Raw genomic sequence first — 27,509 nt, 5'->3', positions numbered from 1 at the left:
AGCCCAGACAGTGCAGCAGGGCCTTAGAGCCCGGGCAACACAGTAGACCACTAAACATTTCTGTTGTGAATTCCCTGGCTCAGACTTCTGAGCTGAAGCTCCCCCTGCTCCCTCCAGTGGTTACTGGAGGTAGTAGAGCTGGCCAGATTAACATAGGTTTGCAACCTGATGATGATGATGACAATTGGAGATGTGGGGTTACTGATTGGAGTATTTAAGTCTGCAGACTTCCTGCAATCCCTGCTGGTAATTGCTTTCCTGTGCATTCAGAGGTCAATGTCTCCTGCCCTGATCCTGCATTGTCAGCTGTGGCTCATTTGCTAATCATTTGCATCTGATCTGGTTTTGTCTCTCTCTGCTTTGTGCGGGTTCAGCTTCAGCATGCTCCTCTGGGGGCTGTGGTGGACCACCATTCCATATGTTACAGCCAGTGTGTTTGTTCAGTCCCCTGTTATATTGGTTTCTTTTCCTTTGCTCCCAGTTCATACCGGAGTGTTGATACAGTGGGGGCGAAGTCGAGTGACTTCAGTGGTTTTTTTGTACATCAGACGTGTTGGATTCTTCAGGGTTTTTGCATGATTGCAGACAGTGTCTTTCCTTTCCTGTCCTGTCTAGTCAGTTTGGGCCTCATCGTTTGCTCAGTCTATTTTTCTGCCTGCATTGGTGTTTCATCTTGTCTCACCGACAATATATGTTTGGGGGCTATTTATTCATTTTGGGGTCTGCTCTGGGTCAGTTAAGATTTCACCTTACTTGCTTTAGGCTTAGTTAGCTCTGCGGCAGTGTTGAGGCATCTAGGGCATTGTAGGTACGCTCCACGGCTACTGCTAGTTGTGTGGATAGGATCAGGAGTCTGCAATCCGCTTAGTTACCAACCTCTCTGGTTTTCTGGTGGCTTCGCCTGTTTCTGCCATCCTCCTCAGTGACCCATTCATAACAGAATCACCAGCCCTACTGTAGACTCTAGGGTACTCAAAGAAGGAAGGAATTGTAAAAGAAAAAAAAAGAAAAAAAGTATCAATTTTTTTGTATATTTTTTCCTCTTTGTCTCTGGGGCCGTAGGAGGATTTTTTGTCTAAATGGAGACTAAGCAATTGTCTGATCATGTTGAGCAGCTCGCTGCTGAAGTGCGGGGAATTTCTGCCTATCTCGCTCAATCATCTGTTGTTGAACCAAAAATCCCTACTCCTGATGTGTTTTCTGGGGATCGGTCTAAATTTTTGAATTTTAAGAATAATTGTAAACTATTTTTTGCTTTTAAACCTAACTCATCGGGGAACTCTGTGCTGCAGGTTAAAATTGTCATCTCCCTGCTGCACAGTGATCCCCAGGATTGGGCTTTTTCTTTGACACCCGGAGATCCTATTCTGGCTAATGTGGATGCATTTTTTCAAGCCCTGGGGTTGTTGCATGATGAACCTAATGCTATTGATCAAGCTGAGAAAACCTTATTGGCATTGAACCAGGGTCAGGATTCTGCAGAGTTATATTGTCAAAAATTCTGAAAGTGGGCGGTCCTTACTAAATGGAATGATGATGCCCTAGCAGCTCTCTTTCGGAAGGGTCTGGCAGAAACCATAAAAGATGTTATGGTGGGATTTCCTGTCCCCTCTGGTCTTGACGACTCAATGTCATTGGCCATTCAAATTGATTGGCGTTTATGTGAGCGTAAGACTACACGAGAGGCAGTGCCGCCTTTCGAACGAACTTCTGAACCCATGCAATGCGATCGAGTTTTGTCTAGGGCACAATGTCGGGAGTTTAGAAGGCGTAATAAGTTGTGTTTTTTTGTGGGGATGCTTCTCATACTATTTCTGTCTGCCCTAAAGGAGAAAAGCGTTTTGCTCATGCATTTGCGGTGGACAGTGTACAGCCTAAGTTTCTTTTGGCGATTACCTTGATCTGCTCCTTGTCTACATTTTCCGCTAAGGCTTTTGTTGATTCAGGAGCAGCTCTGAATCTGATGGATTTTGATTTTGCCAAACGTTGTGGTTTTCCCATGATACCCCTGCAGATGCCTATCACTTTGAGGGGTATTGATGCTACTCCTTTGGCAGAGAATAAACCCCAGATTTGGACCCAGGTGATAATGCGGGTCGCCCCAGACCACCAAGAGAATAGTAAATTTTTGGTGTTGCACAATTTGCATGATACTGTTGTTCTGGGCTTTCCTTGGTTGCAAACCCATAATCCTGTTTTGGATTGGAAATCTGTGTCTGTGGTGAGTTGGGGTTGTCAATGTGTTCTTAGTGCCAGAAAATATGGGAAGCAAGGTGTGCCACAGTCCGCGCTGCTGAGTCCACAAAATCACCTGGGATGCAAGATGTTGTAACAAAGTACTTCTTTATTCCTTCCTACACGTTTCGGCGCCCTTCCTGGCATATCCCTGAGGAAGGTGCCAGGAAGGGCGCCGAAACGCGTAGGAAGGAATAAGTACTTTGTTACAACATCTTGCATCCCAGGTGATTTTGTGGACTCAGCAGCGCGGACTGTGGCACACCTTGCTTCCCATATTTTCTGGCAGTTTTTCCACGTTGGAGTGGTCGGTGGAAGTCCTGCAGCAGCTGATACTGTGTTATGTCTTCAAGCCAGTTGTGGGTCACACAACTGGAATAGGTGAGTGGAACTGCATTATTCCACTCACATTGTAGTGTCACTAGTGATAGGGCACTATTGCGCCTCTTGTTCCCCCACCCTTTTTGTATTAATGTGTTCTTAGTGACACTCCTGGTTTCTCCACCTCTCCCCAGCCTCATGATATTCCTGACTATTTGGCTGATTTTTCTGATGTATTTAGTGAGAATAAGTCTGCGTCTTTGCCTCCTCTTAGGAGTTATGACTGTGCAATTGAGTTAATGCCCGGGTGTAAATTTCCCAAGGGTCGGCTTTTCAACTTATCAGTACCTGAATATGATGCTATGTGATCTTATATCAAGGAGTCATTGGAGAAGGGTCATATTAGACCATCCTTTTCACTTTTAGGTGCTGGGTTTTTTGTGGCCAAGAAAGATGGCTCATTAAGGCCATGTATTGACTGTCGTTCCCTTAACAAAATTACTGTTAAATATCAGTACCCGTTACCCCTGATTATTTTCCAGAGTTAAAAGTGCCTGTTGGTTTTCCAAACTTGACCTCAGGGGGCGTATAATCTTATTCGCATCAAGCACGGGGATGATTGGAAGATGGCAATTAATACCTCGGAGGGACATTTTGAGTACCTGGTGATGCCTTTTGGGCTCACTAACGCCCCTTCCATCTTCCAATCTTTTATGAGCGATATTTTCCGGGACTGTGTGGATAAGTTATTTGTCAATTATCTGGATGATATTTTGATCTTTTCCAATGATTGGGATTCTCATGTGGAACATGTCCGGACTGTCTTCCGGATTTTGAGGGAAAGTACTCTGTATGTTAAGGGATCAAAGTGTTTCTTTGGTGTACAGAGGATTTAGTTTTTGGGAATCATTTTGTCCCCATCTGCTATTGAAATGGACCTGGCCAAGGTACAGGCCATTTATGATTGGGTTCAGACCACTTCTTTGAATGCTCTCCAGAAGTTTTCGGGTTTTGCTAATTTCTACCTTAAATTTAAAAGTAATTTTTCTGGTATTGCTAAACCACTGACTGATTTGACCAAAAAGGGCGCCGATGTGGTGAATTGGTCTCCAGAGGCAGTCTCGGCATTTCAGGAGCTTAAGCGGAGATTTACTTCTGCTCCGGTTCTACGGCAACCTGATGTCTCACTCCCATTTCAGGTGAAGATAAATGCTTCTGAGATTGGTACAGGAGCCATTTTGTCCCAAAGAGATCCGGTAACTTCTAAGATGAATCCCTGTGACTTTTTTTATCGAAAATTTTCCCCATCTGAACGTAACTATGACGTGGGGAATTGGGAATTGTTGGCCATGAATTGGGCATTTGAAGAGTGGAGACATTGGTTGGAGGGAGCTAGACATCAAGTTGTGGTCCTCACCGACCACAAGAATTTGATTTATCTTGAATCAGCCAAACACTTGAATCCTAGACAGGCTAGGTGGGCCTTGTTTTTCAGGCGTTTTAATTTTGTGATGTCCTTTCTTCCGGGCACTAAGAATGTTAAGGCGGACGCCCTTTTCAGGAGTTTCTTTGCGGATTCTCTTGATGTGACTGAGTCTACTACCATTCTAAATGAGGGTGTAGTTCTTTCCGCCTTCTCTCCTGATTTGAGATGTGTCCTGGAGGAATTTAAGGAAGATAAACCTGAACGATGCCCTATGGGAAAATTGTATGTCCCTGACCAGTGGAGGAAAAGAGTAATGTCTGAGGTTCATTGCTCTGCGTTGGCTGGTCATCCGGGTATCTTTGGTACCAGAGATTTGGTGAGTCGGTCGTTTTGGTGGCCTGCCTTATCTCGTGATGTCAGGAATTTTGTGCAGTCCTGTGGGACTTGTTCTCAGTCCAAGCCCTGTTCTCATGCTAGAGGTTTGTTGATGCCCCTGCCGGTGCCCAGGAGGCCGTGGACCCATATCTCAATAGATTTTATCTCTGATCTCCCTGTCACTCAGAGAATGACTGTTATTTGCGTGATCTGTGATAGATTTTCTAAGATGGTCCATCTTGTACCACTCCCAAAGTTGCCATCTTCTTCTGAGATGGTGCCCGTGATTGTGCAACCAGTGGTTCGTTGGCACGGGATTCCTGAGAATATTGTGTGGGACAGAGGAGTCCAGTTTGTTTCCAGATTTTGGGGTGCTTTTTGTTCCAAACAAGGAGTTCAGTTGTCTTTCTCCTCTGCATTTCATGCGCAGACCAATGGGCAGACTGAGAGAACAAACCGGACTTTGGAGTCCTATTTGAGATGTTTCATATCTACTGATCAGGATGATTGGGTCTCATTTTTGCCATTGGCCGAATTGGCACTAAACAATAGGGCTAGTTCTGCCACTTTGATGCATCCTTTCATTTGTAACTTTGGGTTTCATCCTCGATTTTCTTCGGGGCAGGTGGAGGCTTCTGTGTTATGAATGAGTCACCGAAGGAGGAAAAAACAAAAATACAAGCTAAGTCCAGAAAAAAGGAGAGGTTGGTAGCTATCGGATTGCAGACCCCTGATCCTATCCACAACAACTAACAGTAGCCGTGGGGGGTTCCTACGATGCCCTAGACCCCTCGATCACAGCCGGAGAACTAAATAGGCCTAAAGAAAGAAAGGGGAAATCTAAACTGCCCCAGAGCAGACCCCAAAGCAATAGGCAGCCCCCAACATATAATGACGGTGAAGCAAGATGAAAACACTAACACAGATAGAAAGATAGGTTGAGCAAACGATGGGGCCCAAGCTAACTAAAAAGGACAGGATAGAAAAGCTGCTGTCTGCAATCCGTAAAAAACCCTACCAAAAAATGTCCCAACCGTCTGATAGGAAAAACAGGCCCTGAAGTCACTAGGACTTCAAAATGACTATATCAGCACTCAGGTAAATTCTGAAGACAGAGCAAAGAGACAAACTGATCAGAGACAAAAATGGAACTCAGCACACCCCCGACCGGGGATGGCTGAACTCCAAAAAACAAGGTAAACAAAACAAAACTAATAAGTTCAATAGCAGAGCAAAAACTTATCTTTGGGTAGCAGGAATCAGACTGGTCTCCAAGAATCCAGCAGAGAAATCACCAGCGACTCAGAAGGGCGTCGGCTGCCTTATATCCAGTCAGCAGTTCCTGTTACCCAGTCATCATCTACCAGATCAGGTGTTTGGTAATCAGCCTCACTACCTTCCTTCACCAGAAGAGGGAGTTCATCAGACATTGACGGTGAAGGGGAAAATGAACTCACAACACTTCTGCCTGCCCAGGTGTGGATTCTGTGGTAGAGAGAACACAGCAGATTTGGGACCAAGTAGTGGATAAGTTGTCCCACTCTCAGGAAAAGGCCCAACAGTTTTCCAACCGGCATAGGACCATGGGTCCCCAGTTTAAAGTGGGTGATATGGTTTGGTTGTCCTCAAAAAATATTCCCATGAAGGTTGCATCTCCAAAATTCAAGCCAAGGTTTATTGGACCTTATAAGATTTTGGAAATCCTTAACCCCGTTTCTTTCAGTTTGGCTCTTCCTGTTACGTTTAAGATTCATAACGTTTTTCATAAATCTTTGTTGAAAAGGTTTGTGGAGCCAGTAGTTCCCATGGCGGCGCCCCCTGACCCTGTGCAGGTATGGGGTAATTTGGAGTATGAGGTAGAGAAGATATTGGATTCTCATCTGGCTAGATGGAGACTTCAGTACTTGGCCAAATGGAAGGGTTATGGCCAGGTGGATAATTCTTGGGTCTCTGCTTCTGACATCCATGCCTAGAGATTGATTTGTGCCTTTCACTGGGCCCATCCTGATCGGTCTGGTGGCGTGGATGAGAGTTCGGTGACCCCTCCTCAAGGGGGGTACTGTTGTGAACTCCCTTGCTCATATTTCTGAGCGGAAGCTCCCTCTGGTGGTTACTAAGAGTAGTAGAGCTGGCCAGGTTGATGGAAGTTCCCCACCTGACGATGATAATTGGGAACCTGGGATTACTGGCTTGGAGGATATTATTGAGCAGGATGCTCTTGAAGGTTGCTGGTGATTTGGAGTTCTTTTGTCCCCTGCCTGATCTGCATAGTTCAGTTAAATGATTCTTATGCTAATTCTTTGCATGTAATCTGGTTGTGCTTTTTTTTGCATTCTGTTTTGTTGCTAGGGTTCAGAGTGCTCCCTGCTGGGGGCTGCGCTGGGCCCTGCTTCATATGTTACAGCTTGTTCAGTCCCCTGTTATGTTAGTATCTTTTTGCTTTGCTTCCAGTTTATACCAGAGTGCTGATCTAGCGGGGGTGAGGTCGTGTGGCCTCAGGTCTTTTGTATATCAGAAATGTTGGAATTTTTTAGGGTTTTGTGCCTTATTGCAGACAGTATCTTTTCTGTCCTGTCCTGTCTAGACAGCTTGGGCCCCACCATTTGCTCAGTCTGTTCTCTGCCTGTGTTTGTGTCTCATCTTGTCTCACCGACAATATATGTTTGGGGGCTGTCTATTCACTTGGGGATCTGCTCCGGGGCAGTTTAGATTTCACCTTTCTGTCTTTAGGCTTAGTTAGTTCTCTGGCTGTGACGAAGCGTCTAGGGCATCATAGGAACGCTCCACGGCTACTGCTAATTGTGTTGATAGGATCAGGGGTCTGCAATCCGCTTAGTTACCAACCTCTCTGGTCTTCTGGTGGCTTAGCCTGTTCCTGTCATCCTCCTCAGAGACCCATTCATAACACCCTTCCTGTTTTTTTCAATGTGTATGTTTTAATAGTGGACTACCTCATGTGAATGTTTGCCTCCCTGCATGGAATATTATCTTGTATAAAATTAAAGTTTCAAGTATTACATGGTCAGGGATGACCATCCTTAAAGAAGGGAGGAGTGTAAGAGGTCCCAAACTGTTTAATCCCCTAAACACATCCTGGCTCTGAATGTTTTACTCTGTAAATAATATTATGTACTTAGTGCTGCAACATGTATATTGTCATTCAGGGAAAGTGTAGTAATTTAGATAGCCACTAGAGGGGGGGGCATTTTAGCATACCTAGATTAGGATAGGTAACAGTTAATTTAGGAGGGGCCAACTGTGGGTAAGCCAGCGAGTTCCCGGCATTTTAGTCAGAAGGCTAGGGAGCCCAGACAGTGCAGCAGAGCCTTAGAGCTCGGGCAACACAGTGGACCACTAAACGTTTCAAGCTAGGAGCCCAGTCATCCAGGGCTTGGGAACTGAAGGACAAAACAGCAGAGAAATGCAGAGCAACACCAAGATGTGGCAGCTTACTACGTGGGCAGATGCCCTTATATCTGGGGCAAAACTGGACAGTGGAATTCCTAAAGGTAGTTAAGCTGGACAGAAGAAACGCTGCGGTACTGGATGAATCAGTACAACCCAAGGGCATTCTAGAAGTGAGGGAAAGCACAGAAATAGACAAGGATGTGTACTTTGATGTTCCCTGTGATGTTGCTGTAACTGAACTGGACGTACTGAGAATGGATTCAAGTAACACTGTTTGTTACAAGTTGAAACTGGACTCGGTCTCTCTTTGTTTGAAACTGCCAGGAGTGAACCCACCACAGATCAGAGAGGACCCTGATGGTTCAGAAGGCATTAAGGGAGGTACGCTGCAAAGGGGACATTGTATACATGTGGCGGAGGACCAGGGTGTGATTGAGCAATCTATGTCAGCCCCGACTACAGGCCTGGCTCCCCTCACACATATACAATAAATTGAATAAAATGTGTAAAACAGAACAGAAAAGTGACTTGGGTATTCTGATTACAAGTAAGCTAAGCAGCAGTACTCAATGTCATGCATCAGCTGCAAAAGCAAATACGAAAATAGAGTGTATAAAAAGAGAGATAAAAAAGTGATCTAAAGTCAAACCACTGGTATGGACCCTTTGTAGTCCAATTGCTCTGTCTATGACAAAAATTGCTTGTGGTTTTGGAGGAGGAAGTGGACCCCCATACCTCTGGACAAAGAATGTAAAAGACATGTTCAGAAGTGCTATATTTCCACAAACAGTGCATTATTGTTCTTTCAGTTAGAGAAGTCAAACTGTGGAAGAGGTAGTACCAGTAGATACTGGCTAATGTCAGCATTTTAAAAAAGCTATAGATGCTTATCCAAAATGAAATAGTATGAAATGGTATTGAGGGATATCATTTATCTAGCAATGAATCCTGATATATTATTGAGAATAATCTGAACTTAATGGCCATATAACTTAAAATTGTAATATTAGAGATGAGGAGATCAATTTGCTGGACTTGGATCCAGCGTCCAGGTCAGTGGTACCTGGCAACTACGCAGGAGACCCGCAAATCTCTTACCTTCCTCCTACATTGCAACAGCCACGGCTAATAAAATACCATGTCAGGAATGCCGCAAGGTAAGAGATTCGCGGGTTCCAGTCTAGCTGCCAGGTACCACTGACATATAATAAGGTGGGATAATATAGACATACAAATCCATTTAGTATAAAAATGTCAGGTATAGGAAAAAATGGGTTTAAAAATAATTTTATTCAATAAAGTATTAAAAAAGTATTTTAGAACAAAGCGCTACATAAAAGAAAGCAAACAGATGTTGCCGGTACTGAATGAACAAGAACTAGGACCAACCCTTAAAGAATACTAAGCAGGAAAAGGAGTGGCCTAGAAAGAAACTGAAAAATTGATAGTGGGAAATCCAGAAAACTGTCTGCATGTAGTGATACAATATCCTCGATCAATACATGAATTGATGTGACCCCTATATATATATATATATATTTAGTTATCACTCATTCAAGTAATGACTTGTGATGTGGAAACTCGCAGCCCTGATTAGATACAGCTATGAGTAATTATTCATTGTAAAATCATATTATTTATTAACATAATGACTTGAGGTGCAGAAACTTCCAGCCCTAGTTAGGTACAGTTATGAGTAATTATTCAATCTGGAAACCAGTCACACAGATAATAGTAGTTAAGGCTAATCAGAATACTACTGACAGGTACCATTGACACTGGACTGGAGTCCTGCATATCGATCCGCTCATCTCTAATTAATATAATTGATCATCCCTCTGCAGCTGCAAGGTGGAAGTGAGGTTATCTAGTGTAAAGGTACTGTCACACTTAGCGATGCACCAGCGATCCTGACCAGCGATATGACGCTGTCAGGATTGCTGGTGCATCGCTAAGTGGTCGCTCGTGAGCTGCCACACAGGCAGATCTCACCAGCGACATCGCTGGGGACAGGGGTCGCTACTTACCTGTCACACTAGGCAATCCTGCGTCCTCCCGCCCGCGTCCACGCTCGTCGCTCGTCTCTCCACAGGAAGCGCCGCAGGAAGCTGACGACGAGAAACAGTCCTGGACGTTCTCGCGCGATCAGCGATAACCAGCGGTGGAGCAGGTCGTAGGTAAGTATCAGACACAGCGATGTCGCTAGCAATATTGCTATAACGTCACAAGTTATAGCGATATTGCTAGAGATATCGCTTAGTGTGACAGGCCCATAACATGGAAAGCACATACATAAATCCCCAAAAGTTCTCAGGCTAAAGCTTCATTCAGATGTTCGTTTGTGACATGTGTTCAATCTATGTTCTTCACAGATAAAACACATACCCATTATGGTCTACATGTTCATGTGACCAAGTGTCGCAAAAAAAGAAACATCCATTCTTGATTCGAGTCAAGGATCAAACTTGACAATGCAAGTCAATAGCAACACTAATAGCACATGGTTACCATTGCCATCTGTATTCCATCTGTTTACTGTTCGTTTTTACACTTTAGTAAGGAGAAGCTTGATTTTTTTCATATAAGATAAACTAATTAAACACTGATGGTGGAAAAGTTCACCCAGACAAATAATTGGATGAAAATTGGATAAATGGTCCATTTTTTTTAATTTTGTGCCAAAACTAATTACACTTCCAAAAAAACAAAAAAAATAGATTTCTGGATAAGTCCTAAAGCAAATGTGATCTCTTTATCTAATTTTTGAGAGCCATCATCCTGTGATGATACTTTGAGTGACATATGTTTATGAGAATTGGGGATCTGATTTTCTGAATTAGGCTACTTTCACACATCAGTTTTTTGCCGTCAGGCAGGATCCGGCTATTTTTAGAAAAAACGGATCCGGCATAAATTTTGGAGAACTGTAGAAACGGATCCGTTTTTTTGCTGGATCCGTCTAGCAGGTTATATCTGTTTCTGGGGGCTGGCCAATTGGATCTGAGCATGCGCAGACTTAAAAAAACCGGATCCGGTGGCTGGATCCGTCTTTTTCTGGATCCGGCGCATTCCGGCGCCCATAGACTTTCATTGTAGCAAAAAGCTGGAAGCGCCGGATCCGGCGCTTCCGGCTTTTTCGCCGGAGACAAAAAACGTTACAGTAGCCGTTTTTTCCAGACGCCGGAATGAGACAAGTTGCCGGATCCGGCAAAAAACGGATGAAACGCAATGCCATCCGGCACGATCCGGCGCTAATGCAAGTCAATGGGGAAAAACTGGATCCGGCATTGCATTTTGCCGGATCCGGTTTTACAAAAAAAAGCCGGATCGCGCCTGAAGGCAAAAAACTGATGTGTGAAAGAGGCCTAAGAGCTTCAAGTTCCCCGATTTTCTTAATAATGCCATAGAGTTTGTTGATAAATTTCTGGCTGTCCATTGAGTTTTATCATTTAAGTGTTTGTCATCTGTGTCAGTAAACTACAGGTCTGACTGTTAAATAATGAAATGAATCAGCACAAAACTTCTTGTTCAAGGGTGCCATCATCCTGAGTGGGCGGTTGTAGGGGGCTGTTAGTGCCATCATAATGTGAGGAATGTGAGGGCCATGTTATAGTGTGAGAGAGGATGTGAGGCACATCACATTATATTTTGTGGACGGCTGTGGAGGTATCATACTGTGTAAGATGTGTGTGGACAATCATACTGTATTTATGGAGGCTGTAGGGGTATCATACTGTGAGGGGGCTATGGGGGCCATCATGCTGTAAGTGGAAGCATCCAGGATCCTCAATATGTGAGGGAGCTGTGAGATAACAATCTATGTTGGTGGGCTGTGGGGGAAAAATACTATTTAGGGACTGTGAAGATTGTGAGAGCCATCAAATGGTGTGTGGGTACTATGGGAGCTATAATACTGTGTGTAGAGAATGTGAGGTATCATTTTTTGAGAAGATATCTTACCATGGGGATCAATTTGGGAGCATCATACTGTTTGTGGGGGATTCTGAGGGCATTTTGTGTTGTGGTTCAATGTGGGGCCTCATAATTGTTCTGGTAGAATTGTGGGAGCATCATACCATAGTTTCTGTGTGTGTTAGAGGTTCACTTTAGGGCATTTTACTGTGTGTGTGGGGGGGGGGTCACTGTGAGGTCATCATCATGTGTGTGGATGACCTTGGAAGCATCATAATGTATGTGTGACACTATAGGGGCATAATACTGTGTTGGAGGTTGCAGTGGGAGCATCATATTGTGTTCATAGCACTGTAGCACCAGCATACTGTGTTGGGGTTGCTGCAAGGCATCATGCTTGGCTGGAGACACTGTGGGGTGATCATACTGTGCATGTGGGGGGATACTGTGGAACATGGAAGATGTGCAACATGGAAGAAAATATACTGCAGTACTGAGCAGCGCAGATGCAAATACATCTCTTTGGTGAGGTAAAAGACTTATTACAAAGCTCACTATGATCATTCTATGTCTCTCTCGGCTCTCTTCTTATTCTCTCTCTGCTCCTCCCTCTCCCTTCTCTGTAAAATATAATATGCAGTTCAATTTGAGCCCTCATTGTGCTGGCAGTCCATCTTATCTTGAGCAAGAGGAATTTAATGTTTTTTTTCAGATTGGATGATAAATTTAGGAGGCAGGTTGGTTGTGGCGGGGGTAGTTTATAAGTGTGGAAACAGGCAGAATTCTTGATAATAGAAAATATAAAGTTTCCAATGTTTTGCACTTTTGATTTATGGAAAATTTGGTGAAAGTATAGTTCCCATTAAAGTACAATGTTATAAAGTATAGCACTGGAAAGAAACATAGTAATAATAATAATAATAATAATAATAATAATAATAAATATTTCTATAGCGCCGACATATTCCGCAGCACTTTATATTTCAGAGGGGACATGTACAGACGATAGACATTACAGCATAACAATAATCACTTAGATCATAACAGATACCAAGAGGAATGAGGGCCCTGCTCGCAAGCTTACAATCTATGAGGAAAAAGGTAGACATGAAAGGTGGGTGGTAACAATTGCCCTGATTGTATGGACCAGCCATAATGTTAAGTGTGTAACAGTACAGACACAGAGGGCTAATGGATGCATAAAGCATGTGGGAACATGATGTGGGGAACCTGGTTATGGTAAAACTTTTGGCTGTGCCACACAGGGATAGATTAGGTTAATGTGTTGAGGCGGTAGGCCAGTCTGAATAAATGCGTTTTCAGGGCACGCTTAAAATTGTGGGGATTGGGGACTAATCGTATTGATCTGGGAAGTGCATTCCAAAGAATTGGCACAGCACGTATATAGTCTTGGAGACGGGAGTGGAAGGTTCTGATTATTGAGCATGCTACCCTCAGGTCATCAGCAGAACGGAGGGCGCAGGTAGGTTGGTATACTGAAACAAGGGAGGAGATGTAAGGTGGTGCTGAGCCATGGAGGGATTTGTGGGTGAGGGTAATAAGTTTATACTGAATTCTGGAGTGGATGGGTAGCCAGTGTAATGACTGGCACAAGGTAGAGGCATCGGTGTAACGATTGGTGAGGAATATGATCCTGGCTGCAGCATTCAAGACAGACTGGAGAGGGGAGAGTTTGGTAAGAGGGAGACCGATTAGAAGAGAGTTACAATAGTCGAGACAAGAATGAATAAGAGAAGTAAGAAAAGGTCGAATTCTAGAAATGTTAGCCATTAGACGACTCGAATGTGTGCTTGCTATGCTCTGCCAGAGGACATGCAGAGCAACGGTTTGCAGAGCACCAAAAAAAAACAGTGATTGATAGCCATGTTGTAGATATTTTAGGGCTGAGAGGGAGACTGGGTGTTAGAGATCACCAAGAAAGCGGCCCTTCCTAGCTACACATTTGACACCTGCCTCAATATTAGCACGAAGAGTGTCATCTTGGTTCACATTAGTCTAAATTGTCTAAATGAGGGTTTAAGAATGGGCATCATTACCAACAAAATTCACAGATGGTTGTTGCCAGATTTCCCCATAATTCCGATTTTTCATGGACTACCTAAATTGCATAAGGAAATATTTCCACCTCCTCTTCATCCTATCATTGCAAGCATAAGCTCTCTTAATGAAAATTTTAGAGAGTGGATTGAAGGCCATCTCCAGCCTCTTATTGCCAGGACCCCAGGCTTTCTCAGAGACACATCTGCGGTGTTGCACGTTTTTGATAAATTCACATGGAAGTCCACCTTCAAATTTGCTACTTGTGACATTGTAAATTTATATTACTCAATTCCCCATTCCCTAGCACTGGTTGCGAATAAATACCATCTTGACAAATATAGTGCATATTCACCACAGATAAAACAATTCATTCTGAGGTCCCTGGAAAGCCTGTTAAAACATAATTGTTTTTATGTTCCATTCACATTTTGTTTTGTTTTTTTTCAAATTATTGATGCCCCTATGGACTCTAAATTTTCCCCTTCACTGGCTGTTTTTTTCGTTTCCTGGTGAAAGGAATTTTTTATTTTATCTGATAATAATCCTTTCCGCACATCTATAGTAGATATGTGAACGACGTGCTTATGATGTGGCATGGAGACGCGTCTACATATCTCACCTTCTTATCTTATCTCAAATTAATGTAATTTACGTTTCACTGCCATTGATCTGTCTGACATTCCTTTTCTTGACGATCATCTACAAGGTAACAGCATTAATAATAGAGTTGATTCTTCCTTACACCTCAAAAGCATTGCTGGGAACACCATTTTACTGTTCTTGAACTCCCACCCCAAAACCCCAAAAATAAGATTTGTACTATTCCTAAGGGGGAGTTTGTTGTAGCAAAAAGAACATGTTCAAGCAGTGACAGTTTTTTGAAAGAGAGACCTGTGATCAATCACAAGACTTCTCAGTAGGGGTTATAATAAATTCAACAACAAACATGCTTTTGAACACGTCCAGCTTATCACGCGTGATGATTTGTTATACAAACCCCATGTTATCAATGACTCCTTTTCTCCCTCTTCTGTAGTGTTCCTTACTGCCTTCAGTTCCCAGTTTCACAACATTAGAAAGATTGTATTAAAATACTTACGTATCGTGAACCAAGATGTCACTCTTCGTACTATTACTGAGGCAGGAGTTAAATGTGTAGCTAGGAAGGGCTGTTCTCTTGGTGATCTCTATCACCCAGTCTCCCTTGCAGCCCAAAACATCTACATCATGGCTATCAATCACTGTTTTTTTTGGTGCTGTGCAAACTGTTGCTCTGCGTGTCCTTTGTCAGAGCATAGAAAGCACATATTCCAGTCATGTAACAGCACATCACAACATATTAAGTAATTTTTTAATTGCAACTCTAATCATGTCATTTATTGTATCAGTTGCAGCAGCTGTAATCTCCAATATATTGGACATTGTTGGAATATGTTTGGTGCAACAACTCCATTCCTGTCTGAGTGTTCAGTTGCTAGATTTGTATGCTGTTTATAAAGTTAAGAAAAACTCCCAGAGGCTCATACAGGGAGAGCATGTGGTTGTATTTCCTGTTTTCCTGTGTCTGTATATGAGAGAAGCAGCCTGCTGTAGATGCTGCACAGATAGAGACACGCAAATTACTTATTCCTGATCTATGAATCTTATCATATATTATTCCTGATTTTTCCTGAATAAAGAAGCTCTGTTGTCACATGCTTGGAGAGTATCCTGAATAATCCACTGCCAACAGACATACTACAAGAAAATTGAAAAGAAGGATACCTGAGCATGTCTATCTTGTTCTTTGGTATTGAAAGGGTGGATTGTCTGATCAGAGGAGGAAGTTGGCAAAAACAATGCACGTTACGCAAGGCATATTGGATTTTGCAGCTAAACACAAAAATTCCCCCACAGCATGAACTTTAGAAATTATTTGTTTTATATTTATTGAATTTATTTTTGCATGTGTAGTAATTTTCTCATACTTTATTCACTTATTATCATGGTATTCTGCCGCAGTATGCAATAATCAAAGTATTGTCTTACTTGTATCTCTTTATGGCATGTTCATGTATGGTGATTAGTTCAGCCTTCTTTTTCACATTGAACTGTTTTTCAATTATGTTAATTGGCTCAACCATCTCCATTTTGTTATATATATATATATATATATATATATATATATATTTTTTTTTATCTGGTCTTTTTTCATTCTACTTCTCATGTCCATTGAGTAAGGGTGTCTGTGCTCACCAGAAAGGCACCAGGCTTTGGGGTCTGTTTAAACCTTTTTAAACTACTTCAATATGATAGGGCCCGGCTTTATTTGTCGGGTACTCCTGACTGGCCATCAAGTTGTTGTTAGGGTTAATTTTTCTACTACCTTCCTCTTCCCCGGAGGGCGCAAAGGAATGAGTTAAATTTCAGCTGGGATCTTAACGGTGGTTATGTGCCATTGGAGGAGAGCGGGTTTGCCATGGAGATGGATCCTCCCCTTGATAGGGGTATTTAATGGTGAGCTCTGTTTGATCCCGCCCTCTTTGACAAGGTGTTGAGAGCGGCCCACCCTTCCAACCCTCTTTGTTTATTAATTTTGTTATTTTAGTGTGGAAATTGTTGCTTTGAAGAAATTAAAGTCGCAGTGTTGGTGGAAGAAAACAAGGATGGGTAACATGTGCCGGGAGTCCGGTGACATATCCCCACAAGGTTTTACTGGATGATTAACATGATAAACTGCGACCATAACCCTCCAAATGTAGGTATTAAAGAGTTGGTGATTTTGTCATTCATTACCCGATAATAAAGTGGTGTTTTCTTTTGAAAATTGGTTTGGTGTTGTTTTCTTTGCGTCGGAGGAAGAGGAGGTGGGAAGGTTACTACTGTATGGACAGTCAAGAATGGTTTTATTACTGGATTGGAATGTGCCAATGAAATTTCCTTTCTTCTTTTGATCATGGCTGTTATCACCAGTGCCACCCTCCAGCTGACCTCCTACTAAAGAACCGAAGTCTTCAACAGGGTGAGCTTCATCTACCCTCTCCCTCCCTTTCCCTTCTTGCATACTTGAGATCTGAACCAATCTCATCCACACGTGTTGTCTTTTTACCCCAGAAATTGCAGTGAGGATTTTATTTTGAACCTCTTCTTGCAGAATGGTTGTGAATCTATCTATTTCCGTATTTGAGTTTAATGGAAAAGAAAATATCTGCTACAACCCCAGCTGTTGCATGTTTCATTGTAAATTACCTATGAAGCTTAAGCAAAATCTACAAGTACTGAAGGGAAAACCCTGACAGCATCACAAAAGGCCGGGCTGTACAGAGTTTAGAAGCAGATCAAGCAAGTTTGCCACGGAATCACCAAGACAAGATGAACATACTGTATATATATATATTTAATTTTACATGACTTTAAGCTATAAGATACCAGAATTTGTTAGTCAGATTTTGATTGTTGTTGTTCCCAGTGGTTGATGTGACATTGTTATGTCATGTGTAATGTGTCTGCTGCAAACAGTCAGTGTTCGCTAATCGGCTGCAGCCTTTACAATTTTGTTAGAGCAGACGTCCAATCTGAAGGAAAAATTAAAAGCTGCAGCCGATCAGTGGATGCTGACTGGCTGTAGTGGCCTTGTGACAACAATGTCACATCACCCACCGGATAGAGCAGTAGAGATATCTCTGGAAGGCACCACTTTAGGAGCTGAGTATACACTGTTTTTTTTTCCATGGGGCCTGGAATTGATTGATGCTTGTTCAGTAGTGGACATCAGAACCCAGTGTAATGATGCTGCCAAATCTCTCATCACAAAATGTACTGTTATGCTGTGCTGCAAATATATATGAAACTTACCTTCCAGGGGCATCTCCTTTTTCATCAAACCAAACATCTTCTCCAGAAACACCAGTAAATGAACTTTTTATTAGGAATTCAAGCAATTTGCTGCCGTCAATAGGCCTCATTGCATCACACAAACCAACATGTCCCGGACACAAGACTGCATGCATATCATGGAGGCCATGAGCCATTGCATAGATTGCATTAATGACAAATCCCATTTTGCTATCCTGTACATAGTTGTCTTCTAAGCTTTCGTTGCCTGTAAGAATGAAAGACACATTTTTTATTCTTCAGAGAATATTGCATCCATCACACTATTAAAGGGAACCTGTCAGCAGTTTTTTTACACCCCAAACTAATGTCATCCACATAAAGTTGCTGTAATGTTGATTAAATCCAAATATTTGTTTTAGAAATCCATCAGCTAATTTTTATGCAAATGACCAACAAATGGAGGTCTCACAGCTCTCCAGCCTCACTCCCTATTTATCTAATGGCCTTCCTGCCTCCGGTCAGTTACTAACAAGTCTATTTCTGCACAGGCACGGTCATTCCCTGAGATGCTGCATGGGCAGATCGATAGTCTAATCTCACTACATCATCAGGACCTTATTGCACATGCACCACCGTATAGAATGACGAGACTTGCATATGATCTTTGGGCGGGGGGGGAACAACAGTGATCTGTTAGACACTGACAGGGGCAAGTGGTGGCAGGGAAAATTGTGACTTGCGAGAAATCCAAGAGCATAAGGGCAGTGCCAGCCCTGCTGCACATGCGGCTCATTTGTATAAAAAATTGCAGATGAATTTCTCAAAAAATGGAAACACGTATTTCTAAAACAAAGATATGCTTTCAATCAACATTACAGTGACTTACATAGATGACAGTTTGGAGTGTAAAAACCTGCTGTTAAGTTCTCTTTAAGAATAAAAATGGAACAAATCTTTTCTTAATTTATTCCATCATTTAATAATCCTTGACACAAACTAAAAAAAAGTCTGATTAGCAGGTAAAGGTAAAGAATAGATTTAAATGGCATTTATTAAAAGATATGTATGATTCCAATAATGGTGAATATAGTAATACCAAATCAGAATACACTGTATTTGTACCTCATTTCGGCTCTATTTTTCTAAAAATATATGTTTAAAAAAATCTGTAATTATATAGATATATAGTATATTTCCCTAACCAGATTTAACATTTCCAGAACATTCTTTCAGAGCATTTTTCTGCTAATTGTGCATATATCACAGATAAATCTATACTTGATAGGAACTTCTTTATTAAGCACCTACTGCAAAAAAAAAAAAAAAATTCTGTACTGAAAAGACATAATACATCCTGCAATTTATGAACAGCATACATCACAGTTTACATGGGATTTATGCTGTAAAATTGGCAGCGGGAAGGAAGATCTGATATGCAAGAAGCTTATCGTGAAAATCTCACACCATACAAATACTATATTATATTCATTTCCTGCGTAAGTCATACTCTCGTACTTTGGCATTCAGTTTTATTATAATTTCAATTATAATCAGTATAATTTAAATACAATTTTAATAATAATATCAATAAAAGCAGACCGGGATGTTTAGCAATACTGAACAACACTTAATTGACATATGAACATAATAAATCTATAAAAATGTCATCATGGAATATGTTGGAAAAAAGCAAGTCCATGTCATATATGTAAATATTGATGGTAAGTAAATTAAAAGTATTAATCTGCGCAATGTAGGACCTTAGCTGGGTTTACAGACTACAGAACTGGTTTGTCAGCATAAGAAGATGGCGGTCATAATGTTTTTAGTGATTACATCCCTAGACAAAACAAATGTGATTTGCTAATTAAAGATATTCAATAATTCATTTATAATGATGACATTTATTTTATATATGGTATGTTTTTTCCGACACTGAAACTCCTTTAAGATGACCAAAAGTGCGACACACGTGATCCTCGGCAGCCTGTATTTGGAGTTAATGCTGCTCTGAGAACTTTTAGTGCTCATTCCTCCTTTTGGTGACCATAGAGTTTACATAGCTGTCTGCCAAATCCTGGTTGGGCCACGTCTATCTCTCCTGAAGTTTTTGTATGCAAATTGCCTTTTCAGAAGGAAGGCCACCTGTTGGTAGTAGCGATCCTACAAGTCACAATCAACCCTATAATAAGCCTCCTTACCTTGACAAGCCAGAGCTTGTATGTCACTCTCCACAAGGAGAAACCTTACCCCTTAGACCTCAGTTCAGAGCCTCTCACTAAGCCAAATCAGTTCTCATACTTTGCACTGACGAGGACCAATAGCCAGAAACACCATGTCTGCAAATTGAGATTCTGATTTGGCTTTTATCCTAAGTCATATTACAAGACTCATAAAAGGGTTGATTGTGACTTGTAGGATCGCTACTACCAACAGGTGGTGCTGTAGAGTTCAAGTCCTCTTCCTTCTGAAGAGGCAATTTGCATATTAAATTTCCCAGAGGAGCATTGCACGGCGAATAAGCCTCCTTACTTTGACAAGCCAGAGCTGCTATGTCACTCTCCACAAGGAGAAACCTTACCCCTTAGGCCTCAGTCCAGAGCCTCTAACCAAGCCAAATCAGTTCTCATACTTTGCACTGACGAGGACCAATAGCCCGAAACACCGTGTCTGCAAATTGAGATTCTGATTTGGCTTTTATCCTAAGTCATATTACAAGACTCGTTAAAGGGTTGATTGTGACTTGTAGGATCACTACTACCAACAGGTGACGCTATAGAGTTCAAGTCCTCTTCCTTCTGAAGAGGCAATTTGCATATTAAATTTCCCAGAGGAGCGTTGCATGGCGAATAAGCCTTCTTACCTTGACAAGTCAGAGCTGGTATGTCACTCTCCACAAGGAGAAACCTTACCCCTTTGACCGAAGTTTTTACACATATGCACATTCTACAAAGAATGCCTACATTTTTAATGAAGAAAAGTAAATGAGCCGCTGCCAGACACTTCTTTCAGTGAATTATCTGCTTTGGTACCAGAGGATCCCACAAACTTGCATATTAGTTGTCATGGAGGAATCTAATAACCCCCACACACCTTAGATGGTAGTATGATCTTGTCAGAATTGCAGGGTTGCTTGGTTCAAATTAATCACGTGCTCTACACTGATCGCTTATGTCATGGTTTAAATTTAAAAATGCAAAAAGAATAAATAGAATTCAGATAAAACCCCCCACTGGAACCATCTCTATAATGAGGTAGATTGAGAAACCTATCACTGTGATGTTTAGTGTTTTAAAGCATATACAAAATACTTTTTTCTACCTCCAAAGAAATACATACCAAGAGAGGCCATACAGAGGCAAGAGTTACTCAATCTACCGCATCATAGTGAACAGTTCCACTGGGATCCTATCTGAATCTTGTTTTTAGTGAATTCTGTGAGATAGTGCTCAGCAAATGTGTTGGGGAACACTCCCTTGGCAATGGGATTAAAGCACACAGGAATGGTTTTCCACTAAAACAGTCCATCCGGTTTATTTAGACACAGCATAAACTGCATAAAGTACAGTCCATTTTGTTACATTCACGAAACATGTTATGACCATCAGTCTGTTCCAATAGCAGATACACCTGTCTGACTTTCCTACAACTCCCTTGTCCGAGGTTGCCTTCCAGGAGCTCCGCTCCACAGGCTGACTCCTAGTCAGTCCTGACTTCCAGGGAAGCTGCCTTACTGGGACCACTGACGCATACTATGACTTGCTCGACAAGTTCAAAGCTGTCAGTTTCAGACCCTGAGAAGGATGGTGTCTTCCCCCAACTCAGATAGCCATCACGGACTCTGCAGGCACATGACCTCCTCCATGTGCTTCCAGGAAAACCTGTCCTCTTCAAGGACCTTCTAACACAGAGACCATGTGACCAAACAACAGTCTCATTAGTTCCTATGAGACACACCCATTGTTGGAAGGTAGGTGTTTAGTACATATGATAAATACATTAAATGAGGTATTGGTTAATATTTTGGCCAAAATAGATAAGCTCGCAACCCACGTCATGGATCCTCATACTTGTGAGTCCTAACACTAATACCAAAAACTGCTAACATAAAAAAATTTAAAAAAATCACATACTATACGGATGCAGACTTTCCAAAACCCTGTCTGATGAACAGCAAAGGAGCAACGTGTTTCAAACGTACATGGTGTTCTGTTATGAATGGGTCACCGAGGAGGATGGCAGGAACAGGCTAAGCCACCAGAAAACCAGAGAGGTTGGTAACTAATCGAATTGCAGACCCCTGATCCTATCAACACAACTAGCAGTAGCCAAGGAGCGTTCCTACGATGCCCTAGACGCCTCGGCACAGCCGGAGAACTAACTAAGCCTAAAGACAGAAAGGTGAAATCTAAACAGCCCAGGAGCAGATCCCCAAAGGAATAGACAGCCCCCAAACATATATTGTCGGTGAGACAAGATGAAACACAAACACAGGCAGAGAACAGACTGAGCAAACGGTGGGGCCCAAGCTGTCTAGACAGGACAGGACAGAAAAGATACTGTCTACAATCACACACAAAACCCTAAAAAAATCCAAGATGTCTGATATACAAAAAACCTTAGGCCACACGACCTCACCCCCACTAGATAAGCACTCCGGTATAGACTGGAAGCAAAGCAAAAGATACTAACATAACAGGGGACTGAAAAAACTGACACAAGCTGTAACATATGAGCGGGGCCCAGCGCTGCCCCCAGCAGGGAGTACGCTGAACACTAGCAACAAAGCAGAAAGCAAAAAAAGGCAAAACCAGATTAGATGCAAAGGATTAGCAAAAGAATCACTTAACTGAAGCATGCAGATCAGGCAGGAGACAAAAGAACTTCAAATGCACAAGGAGGAAATCACCAGCAACCACCAAGGGAAGCCTGCTTAATTATTTGCTCCCAGCCAGTAATCCCAGATTCCCAATTATCATTGTCAGGTGGCAAACTTCCATCAATCTGGCCAGCTCCACTACTCCCAGTAACCACCAGAGGGAGCTCCGGCTCACAAGTACGATCAAGGGAATTCACAACAGTGTTCTATGTCAGAGCTGCAATGGAATGGAAAGGCATACACAGCATCACATGATTAATATTAAAATCAATACAAACACAAGGTGTAAGTAAAATACAGGAAAAAAGAAAAAATCATGTACAACCCACTTAATGCATAACGGGACAATATCTAAAGTATGGAAAATACAAAGGTGCATAGAAATTTTTGTATCGAAATATCAGCACCTTGCGTGTATTCAACCCATTAGGGCTGCAAGTGTCGAGATGGTACATCCAATAGGCTTTGCGATCACGGAAGCGCTTGCTCTTCACCGGTCTGAGTAAGGAAATCTTTTTCTAATCGCAAAGACCTGTAACGTAGAGGTTACTGACGATGATGTAGGACAAAATGCCTGGACGCACACAACATGGTCCGGTTAGTGTTAGAAATGCCGCAAATGTCCATCAAATGCGTGGAAATAGTTTTTTTTAAATTCCTAGTTGTGCAGCCTGGTGTGGCAGATACATTGATCACCTCCTCTTTATCTTGAGGGGTGATGTGTCTGCCATACTGGAATTTGGATCCTACATCAATGACAACTCTTTTGGTTTGAAATTTACCTCTGTTTTTCACAATTCTTATATTTCTTCCTTGATCTCACATTGCAAGGACCTCAATGTGATATTGCAGCATCCACTTTTTCTAAACCCGTTTTGGGAAATACAAATCTACATGCAGTGAGTAGCCATTCTAGGCATATGGTTATGGAAATCCCGGTTGGCAAGTTTACTCTTATTAAGCAAAATTGTAGTAACGCTAACAATTTAAAGGGTGACTTGCAGACCTGTATTACAAAACTCAAAAAGAGTGACTATCGAGTATGGACTCTTAATAGGGCCATGAATATTGTGCAAACCAAAAATAGTGCTGATCTGATTTTGGGTTTTCCTAGAAGAAATATAACAGTTGGCTCCAAACCTCTTCGGCATGGTTCCTAATTTTGTGAGATCAAAAAAAAATTGTATTAAAATATCTTCCTATATTGCAGGAGGATGTGGTACTGTCAAAAATACTGGATTTAGGATGTGAAATGGTAGCCAAAAAAGCATGTACACTAGGAAATATTTTATCCTCTAATGTACCTAGGCACTCCAATCAGCCCCATATGTGGCTTATTTGTAGGGGCCTTTCTAAGTGTGGATTAAATCATTGCCAAATGTGTCGATATGTTGCGGTCACCAAAGAGTTTTTTAATAGTGACCATTCCCAAAGTCATGTCATCAAACACTATATTAATTGCAGTAGTGACAACGTGGTATATGTCATCAGATGCACATCCTGTAATAACATGCATATAGGCTGCACAACTAAGAAAAAAAAAAGTATTTCCATGCATTTGAAGGCCATTTGCTGTATTTCTAACAGTAACCAGACCATGTCGTATGCTTCCAGGCATTTGTTCCTACAGCATTGTCGGGAAACTTCTACATTTCAGGTCTTTGTAATAGAAAAAGTTTTCCTTTCTCAGAGGGGCGGAGATACCAGCAAGTACCTCCGTGACCGTGAAGCCTAGTGGATGTACCATCTCTACACTTGCTGTCCTAATGGGTTGAATGCACGCAAGGAGTTGATGTTTCATTATTGAAATTTATTTGCATCTTTGTATTTTCCATGCTTTAGAAATTATCCTGTTATGCATAAAGTGGGTTCTGCATGATTTTTTTTTCTCTGTTTTACTGACACATTGTAATTGTATTGATTTTAATGTTAATCATGTGATGCCATGTATGTCTTTACATTGGTGAGGGCTCATTTAAATACTGTGTGATCACGTGAGTTGCAAGTCTGACAAAGAACTCCATGTGCGTTTGAAATGCGTTTGCTTCTATGCTGTCTCTGTAAATAGCATGTTTGTTCCTTGAAGCTGGATCAATTTTTCTTTCTAGTCCCTTAGAGGCTCTGCAAATGTCACATGCAAACTATTCCTGGAACTTCTGAGCTGTCAAAGTCAAGTGGAGCTTCTTCCCTTTCAAGATCTGAGGTGTGACCAAACAGTACTTTCCAACCATACATATTGAGTATTGCTACATTTAAGGCAAGTTCACAATAAACCATATCCACCACCAATAGATGACAGAAAAAGAGGCCTCAATAGATCAAAAAATGAATTAACAACAAAATTTATTATACATCAATTACAGTGCATATAACATGCTGCATATAAGTTGCTAGCCACCTAGCAGTGCATATACACATGTAAGTGAAGGATTTTTTACCATTGGGTGGCTAGCATTTCAAGTGTAGCGTGTTAATGTGAACACCTTTTTGTAGTATTTTAAACATGTATTGCATTGCAATTTAAAGTGAATAGGCACATGGTGGCCAAATTATTGCACTGAGCGGTTTATTATATTGCTCATTAAGCATTGGTTTCTATTGGTAATGCAATTGTGTTGGTATATATCCTCATCTTTGTTCTTGGTATATATGCTACCCACGGCACATTTTTGTGTGTATCCCTTGTTTTATCCTATGTACTGTAATTGATGTATAATAAATTTGGTTGTTAATAGATTTTTTGATCTCTTGAGGCCTCCTTTTCTGTCATCCATTGGTGGTGGATATTTTATTGTGATCTTATCTGAGGTGATTGAAATCACGTTTGTGGACATTTTGTTATATTTAACGCAAGTTTAATTAAAATTACAGTGTGCATTTTGTCTAAAACAACATTGTAGTTGAAAAAAATATATAATTTGTTTCTCTTTATAGCCTAATGTTAGAAAATTCTGTGAAATTACTGTGATGTCAAAATGCTCACCACAACTCTGGATGGATTCATTTTGGGGAATACTTTATAAATGGCATCTCTTTTAGAGGAGTTCTGCTGTTCTTATACCTCAGGAACTGTGCTAATGTGACATGACACCAACAAACCCTTCCAGCAAAATCAGCGCTCCTTCCCTTCTGAGCTTAGCAATGGGCCCATGTAGATGTGTAAGCTGAACAAGTCATAGTCACTAATGCAGCCCCATATCATCAGATACAGGCTTTTGAACTGTTCGCTTGATAAGAAGCTGGATGGTCCCTCTCCTCTTGAGTCCACAGGACATGGCATCCATGTTTCCATAAAGAATTTCACATTTTGATTAATCTGACCACAGAATACTTTTCCATTTTGCCTCAGTCCATCATGAATAAGCTCTGGCAAAGAGAAGACTGCAGGGTTTCAGGATTGTGTTGATGTATGGCTTATATGTATGATAAAGCAAACTTTGTTAACAGACAATGATTTCTGGAAGTATTCCTGAACTCGTGCAGTGATTTTAATGCACTGCCTGTTGAGTCCCATCCAATATTGACTGTCAGTCTTGATCCTTGTGCACATGGATTTCTAAAGAATCTCTGAATCTTTTGACATTATGTACTATAGATGGTGGGATATTCAATGTCTTTGCAGTTTTACATTTAGGAACATTTTTTTCTGAAATTGTTCCACAATGTTTAAACACGATTGATCACAGATTCGTCAACCTCTGACCATCTTAGTTATGAGAGATTCTTCTGCTCTTCTTACACAGTCATGTGACTTAGTTGAAAATTGACCCTTCAACTGTTTTTTTTGAATAGGGGTTGCATTACCTATTTAGTATGGTTTGACTATATGTTTTTAGGACATAATACTTCAAAGTTAAAAAATTGCAAAGTTTTTATAATTTCTACAAATGTAAGATACATTTCTAAATAAATCACATGGGCCTAAATTTACTATGAACATCAAATACAATATATTGGAGTCACAGTGATATGCATGGGGTATTCCAAAGTTATTACCACATAACGTAACACATCAGATTTGTAAAATTTGGCCTAGTCAGGAAGGTGAAAGCTATTTTGGCAATAAAGGGTTAAGTATATTTAATTGCTGGGAAAAAGTCATTGGAAAAGTTATGATGCCCTGCTATCAAGCTATCAAATAACTGTCATGTAGTATTTAATAGATAGGATTTAGATGCATCAAAATCTAATTAGCAGGAAACTTTAAATGATGATTAAAGATGAACCACAAAGTGGATTTCATCATCAAATGAATTAATTTAATGTGTTACAGCCCCATTAACAACCAAGTCTTTACTGTGTATTCAAAAATAGTGCTGACAGGTTCTCTTTATGTCAATTTTATATTTATTTTACCAAATGTGTTTGGGACACATGTTTTTGGGGAGTGCAGTGTGTCAGGAAGGCTGCACTATCAAGTACAGGAGGAAAAATTGCAAAGTTTATATATTAGTATAAGTTTTACTAATTTATGTCTTCAATACATCTGTTAAAATAAAGATAACAGACAACATCGTTAAGTTATCTGACTCAGTTTTCAGACTATAAAAACCCGTTGACAGAAGTACATAATTTGTTACCCTCATTTATCACCATTATTTTAGGCATTCTTACACAAGTTGCATACATTTCTGTGACCTTTATTCACAGAATAAATCTTATTTTCCACAAAGGTACCAAAGACCCAAGAGAGCCAAGCGAAGAAACAAAAGACCAAAGGCTAAAGAAGCACAGCCAGGTATTGATTTACCTGTCTGCAAATACTTTAGTTATAGGCTATTATTTTTCCCCTCAGAAAGATTTACTGTCTGGGTTCTTCTATTCTGTAAACATGTTAATGGTAGAAGAAAGTATAAAAACTGTTGTATGTGATATATGTTAAGTAATTTTGTTCTAATTCAACATTTTTATTGGTGCCAGTAAAAGCAGAGCTTATCCAGGCGGACTGAATATCCAAATGTTCTGTGCAGAGACCTAACTTGCAGCTTCTGGACCTCAATGCAAATTCTCATATGGTATCCTCAAACAATTATGTGATATATCTAATATTTATATTTTTTTCATTTGGCAGAGGTG

General features: G+C 41.1%; 1 protein-coding gene across 4 annotated transcripts in view; it reads right to left on the bottom strand.

Annotated features, from left to right (window-relative positions):
* Window positions 1-27,509, bottom strand: part of GRM1 (glutamate metabotropic receptor 1) — a 649,343-nt gene that overhangs the window by 40,202 nt on the left and 581,632 nt on the right. For all 4 annotated transcript variants that reach the window (XM_073557671.1, XM_073557674.1, XM_073557670.1 and 1 more), the window contains exon 5: window positions 17,573-17,819. In XM_073557671.1, coding sequence (XP_073413772.1) covers window positions 17,573-17,819 — 247 coding nt within the window. The remainder of the gene's footprint in view (window positions 1-17,572; window positions 17,820-27,509) is intronic.

Source organism: Dendrobates tinctorius, unplaced genomic scaffold (genome assembly GCF_039654945.1).
Source record: "Dendrobates tinctorius isolate UK_male_01 unplaced genomic scaffold, ASM3965494v1 ptg000250l, whole genome shotgun sequence".
In the NCBI taxonomy this organism is placed as follows: domain Eukaryota; kingdom Metazoa; phylum Chordata; class Amphibia; order Anura; family Dendrobatidae; genus Dendrobates; species Dendrobates tinctorius.
The sequence above is the reverse complement of the archived record's forward strand: the minus strand, read 5'-3'. Positions and strand labels throughout refer to the sequence as shown.